General features: G+C 35.1%; 1 protein-coding gene across 1 annotated transcript; it reads right to left on the bottom strand.

The window, feature by feature from the left end:
* Positions 1 to 304: 304 nt before the first annotated feature.
* LOC147544608 (acid phosphatase 1-like) lies at positions 305 to 5,077 on the bottom strand. Its single transcript, XM_086635004.1, has 3 exons — positions 4,222 to 5,077; positions 3,592 to 3,801; positions 305 to 783 (listed from the first exon to the last, which is right to left on the bottom strand). Exons 1-3 carry the CDS (start codon positions 4,635 to 4,637, stop codon positions 606 to 608), a joined length of 804 nt encoding a protein of 267 aa, XP_086491130.1. The 5' UTR covers positions 4,638 to 5,077; the 3' UTR covers positions 305 to 605.
* Positions 5,078 to 5,366: the final 289 nt, after the last annotated feature.

Below are 5,366 nucleotides of genomic sequence, written 5' to 3' on the forward strand. Positions count from 1 at the left end.
CCATAAGACTTCTGTTTTAATATCTTATTCTACCATAAATGATGAAAGAAAACTCATTTTAACAGGAAAATTATTCAGATTTCATATTCAAATAAATACAAACAATAGCTTAACCGATTCATACCCTTTAAATAGTCTGACCTTTTGAAAAAAAAAAGGTCAGAGTCATGTGCCAACCTCAACCATAGTTCTAAAATGTCTTTAACTTTATAATAAAGGTCCTCCCGAAATAAAAGGAATCCTATGGTAAAATAGGGTTATAGTATTCTAAGCTAACTTTGATATTCTGACTGTCTGACATAGATTTATTCCCACCATTGACATTTGATTAAACATCTAGGGCTTAAGTAAGCAGATACAATGAGAGTTATTAGAGACATCCAATTACATTTCTCTTTATGTTAGCATTAGAGCTGAATGCCAATTGACATCTCTAACATGAAAAGATGAGCCAGTAACATTTTAAAGCCCTTGACGTAGCAAATAATATCAGTCATAGACACAATAACAATCATAAAGTTGAATAATAGAGTATTTTGCAGGACAAATTTAGAGGTTTTTTTACCTTCTTTTATTAGCTCGAAGAGTTGAACGTTACTTGGTGATCATGAGATATAGTACATTGGATTTGGTAGCTTGAAAGATCGTTGGGATATGTTAGTTCCGACTAAGTCGCTCCATTGATCTCCAGAGTTGCCAAGAATTCTGTAACCTTCTTTCACCATCTCACTCCTTTTCTCTGATTTGAATACAGTTGCAGTTTTTCCATGGTCTTCTGCAGCTCTGAATCGTTTCAAATGAATGTTAGTAAATGCTCAAAGAAACTACGAAAAGAGTGAGATTTGGCACTACTAATTGTATATAAAACTCAAGAAGATTTAAAATGGTGAATGTTAAAAGCACATGATAATCCGATAAGCACTGTTTTTGGACTGTAAGATTATTTTGCCGGAAAGGAAACGAAAACAGAAAGCAGAACATTGATAAAGAACGACAATCGTCCAATCAATCTAACTGTAAGGCGTAAGTAACATATGACATATCCAACCCAAACTGTTGAGGTTCTTCGTAGCAGGAAGGTTTATTTTCCCGTTGTTGTACCAGAGACACGAGATGACTTATGATGAATATTTTAGAACTACATACATAGCTGCAATGAACTGTTACTGTCCAAAGTTGAGATAATATATGCTTGGGATAAGATTAATTAGAATATGCAGATGAATAGTACATATAAAGGCCATAAACCCATCCCTTCTCTCTTTGTTCATCGTTCTCTTGTATGTTTTCCTAGACTAACCGGACACATTAGCCTGAGGCCATCAGAATATGCAAGTAGTGAATTCACTCTCTAAGTACCACAATAGCTTGGAGGTCGAGAGTGTATAATGCATTCCTACTCGTTGTTAGGATAAGCCGAGAAGTTTCTATTAAGTGATTATGTTCAATAGTATAAGAGCCTAATGAAACGCTTTCCAGCGGCTGTCCAATCAAAAAACACCTTCACTTCTAATCTAGCATTTAATTTAGTGGATTAACAATCAAACAAGTAAATGTGTCATTGTGTTCCCTTAATTATTTATCAGTGCCTTTTACTTCACTCATGGTGTGTTTGGATGTAGAATTCCAAATTAGGATTCCTACTAAAAATGGGATTTGGTAGTAATCAAGATTCTTTAAGAATGTCTTTACAAACACATTTTTTTTCACAAAATGATTGCGTTGAAAAATGTTTTTTTTTCAAAATATTTGTCCTCAAAACAGTGTTTTTTTCAAAAAGAAAAAAAATCAAAACTAGTTTTTTTCTTTCCAAAAACCTTTTTTTTTCTCAAACACCCGTTTTTTCAAAATCCAATTTTCCCAAGGCCTTTTTTAAAATATTTTCTGAAAAAAACGTTCTCTTAAAAATATATATTAAGGAAAACTGTTTTCTGGAAAAAACATCTTTTGAGGAAAAAAATTTATATTTTGGAACAAAACTGGTTTTTGAAAAGAAAAACGATTTTTGAGGAACAAAAGGTTTTCTGATAAAAAACGAAATTCAGACAATCAGGGAATGAGATCATTCCAATAAATGGAATGGGTACCGGTAAGCGACCATATTCTTTATGTGATGTGCTAGTTTGTGTCACAGAACGTTTTGATCTCTTTGATATATACTATATTTTCCATATAAGATGTATATACAATAGATACACCTACCATGCCAACACTATAGTTTCTGTACAACTTTGAGATATCAAAAAGGAAATAGAAAAACTAAGCCTCTAATTTCAATATGCCAAGATGATTGCATACACTAACATAGCAAAAAAAAGGATGAGGGATTTGAGACAGTGTGTGAGGGGTCTAGGCCCTCTAGGGTTCTTGCAAACAACGGATTTAGATTATTCGTTACACCACATTTAGATTATTGGATCACTCAAGTAGCAAAAAAGGGGATGAGGGATTTGACACCCGCTCTACAAGGAGTATAGTGTTTCTGCTACCACGCCTCAATCTATGAATTTTGCCCCATGTGCTTTGGCCTTTAAGAAAGTATGGCAGAGTTGTGCGATTGAGTATTTGTTTGCCGTTTCTTCGCCTTATTCTATATCCACCCTGTCTTGCATTCCCTTCTTTTTACTCTTCATTATCCTTAAATTTACTATAGTTTTAAGTAAAGAATCTAGCAGTAGACAATGCCCAAGGGTCATAAAGTGACGAAGGCCTTACGGGAAACTTATACACAGAGATTTTTACTAAAGGAAGATGTAGGGTGATGATCTAGTCTTCTAATGGGTAAGATTTTTACTCGTATTAGTCCTACCAAAGTGATGAGTTGGAGGTTGGTTCCCTCACATAGTCCGCACTTTCCATTTGGCCAATGTCAAGATGGTCACTTAGGAATGAGCAAGAAAGCGCAAAAAACATTTTAAGGAGAAGAAGTAACCCTTTTACGACATTCGGGTCACATCCGGACAAAAATACACCAGCTTTGATAAAGACGGCGTGGCTAATTTTGGGCCATGTTTGAAGAAGAGGACAGAAGCTTTAACAAAAAACACATGGCCAATTTCGAACCGTATTTGAAGAAAGGACTGCAGCTTTTCTAAGAAATAAATGGCCAATTATGACTCAAATTTGAAACAGCAGTTTGATATGGAGCGGGTGAGAGAGGTCCACCACATTCGAGTTGGAAGATACTACACCCATTTGAAATCAATTCCATATGTAACAATATAAGATCTACTTAGACCACTCAGATAAAAGTAAGAATCCTCAAGGGTTTTCTCGTCTCGCCTACCACCCGTAACAACATTGTCTGAGGATAAGTACATCAAATGACAAAATGCAAGACTAAATTTGGAAGAAAGAAGAAAATGGACGGACTTGGGCATTTCAGGTTGGTATGTGCAAATACTCACTTTCAAACAGCAATCCAAAATTTCTAGGTGTCTAGGAAATAGTTATTGACCTAATTCCTAAAAATGGACCATAATTATTAACCACTTGGACCAGAAAATGCATCAATAAATAAGTTAGACGGAACAAAAAGGAAAATAAAGAAAAACACTCACTGATCAAAATAGCAAGAGTTTAGATCCAAACCTTAAAAAAAGCTTGCCCCAATTATGGTATCCAGCACTTTTCAAATTTTCAACAGTAACATTTCTGTGTCTTTCGCTTCGTCCAGTCAACAAAAATATTTTGAAGCCCAATCTTAGAAGCTCATTATACAGCTTCAAACTAGGGTCTATAGCCGGGGCAGCAGCCTCTTCGACCCATTTATCAAATTTCTTGCTATCGAAAACCTCTGAACTGCATTTTCAGTCAAACACATATCAAAACCCAATTACTTTTAGGAAAATGACGTTCTGCTCGGCCCATTTCCATCTCCCGGCCGGTGGCCGGGCTAAATCCTGCTAGGACAGGTCACCTGGCCGGGAGATGGGCCGGGCATTGGATCAGAGTTGTTACTTTTATTCTTTCCCCAAAAGTGACTCTTCCAATTAAATGAAAGAACACAACAAACATAAACTGGAACAGAAATCAACCGTTAAGATCGTTCTCAATACCCAATCTGATCACTCCAAATTTACCTGGAAGATTACTAAATTGGTCCTAAAAACCCTAATTTTCTACAACAATACATCTATTCTTAAAATGTATAAAAGAGCTAGATTTAGGTTTCAACTTTAATACTACAAAACAGGAGGAAAAAGGAGTTTAAATTCTTACCCATAAGCATGATCAGCATAGTAAGGAAGATTTGATAGCAAAGTTTCATCAATATCAAAAACCCAAATATCTTTCTCATCAACATCCAATTTAACACTCTTGGCATAAATCTCAGCTTGTTTAGAAACCATTTCAAGATCAAAACTATAACCCTTTCCCGTCATATAACTTTTAACATAATCAAAACATTCAGATGGAATCCTCTTCCATGGATTTAAATCATTTGCTTCACCAGCAAATCTCCAACTAGTACACCTTAATAGAACGTCTTCATTTAATTCTGTATCTTGGGGGGTTTCTGGAAATTCAAGGATTAGAGGTCTTGGGAGTAAATGAGAATCGAACTTTTCATGAGCAAAGGAAATTGAAGAGAGAGATAAGAAGAGGAGGAGAAGAAATCCGAGAAGAGTATTCATGGCGGAAAAGTGAAATGTCAATGGAAAGACAAGATTGATGGGGGATTATAGAGGAATGGAGGAGAGAATATCAGATCCAGGTTTTCTGATTAAAAAAAAAGAAAGTAATCAAAAGCAGATCACAAGTGGCGTTTGCAAAACCCTAGAAATCGATCGCATCTTCTGGTTTTAGGGAATATCTGTGGTTTTCTGACGAACAGATAACGGACCGGTAGTTATATGTTTGGAGTCACCCGAATATCCAACGATTCCAGTTTGTTACCGATGACCCTTTTTTTTTGAGGAATTCGTTAACGCCCCCTAATTTATGATCACTACACATTTTGCCCACCTAATTTGCCTAATATAATAGTGAGAGCTTATAATGTGCCTCATAACACAAGCTTGAATTTATCAAAAATGGACATCAATGAAATAGATTTAGATCTAGAAAATTCATCAAGAAAGAAAGAAATCCATGTGGTTCAAGGTCAGTTTCACAAATTTCGATTTACCTTTTTCAGTTCTCCTGTCATTTTCGTATTATATTTGGGTTGTGTTTGATAACAATTTAGAGAAAAAAATTCACCAAGAAACATGTTCTTCGTAACATTTTTCATGTTTTCTATTGTTTGGTTCGTTAAGATAAAAGCAATTAGTTTTTATTTTTCTTTGTTTTCCACGACTTTGTTTGCTGAATTTTTTTATTTTATCTAAATTTTACATTTTTCGTTGTTTGGTGCCCATAAA

Source organism: Eschscholzia californica, unplaced genomic scaffold (assembly GCF_041429995.1).
Source record: "Eschscholzia californica isolate CP2 unplaced genomic scaffold, dmEscCali1.0.p SCAF_4, whole genome shotgun sequence".
In the NCBI taxonomy this organism is placed as follows: domain Eukaryota; kingdom Viridiplantae; phylum Streptophyta; class Magnoliopsida; order Ranunculales; family Papaveraceae; genus Eschscholzia; species Eschscholzia californica.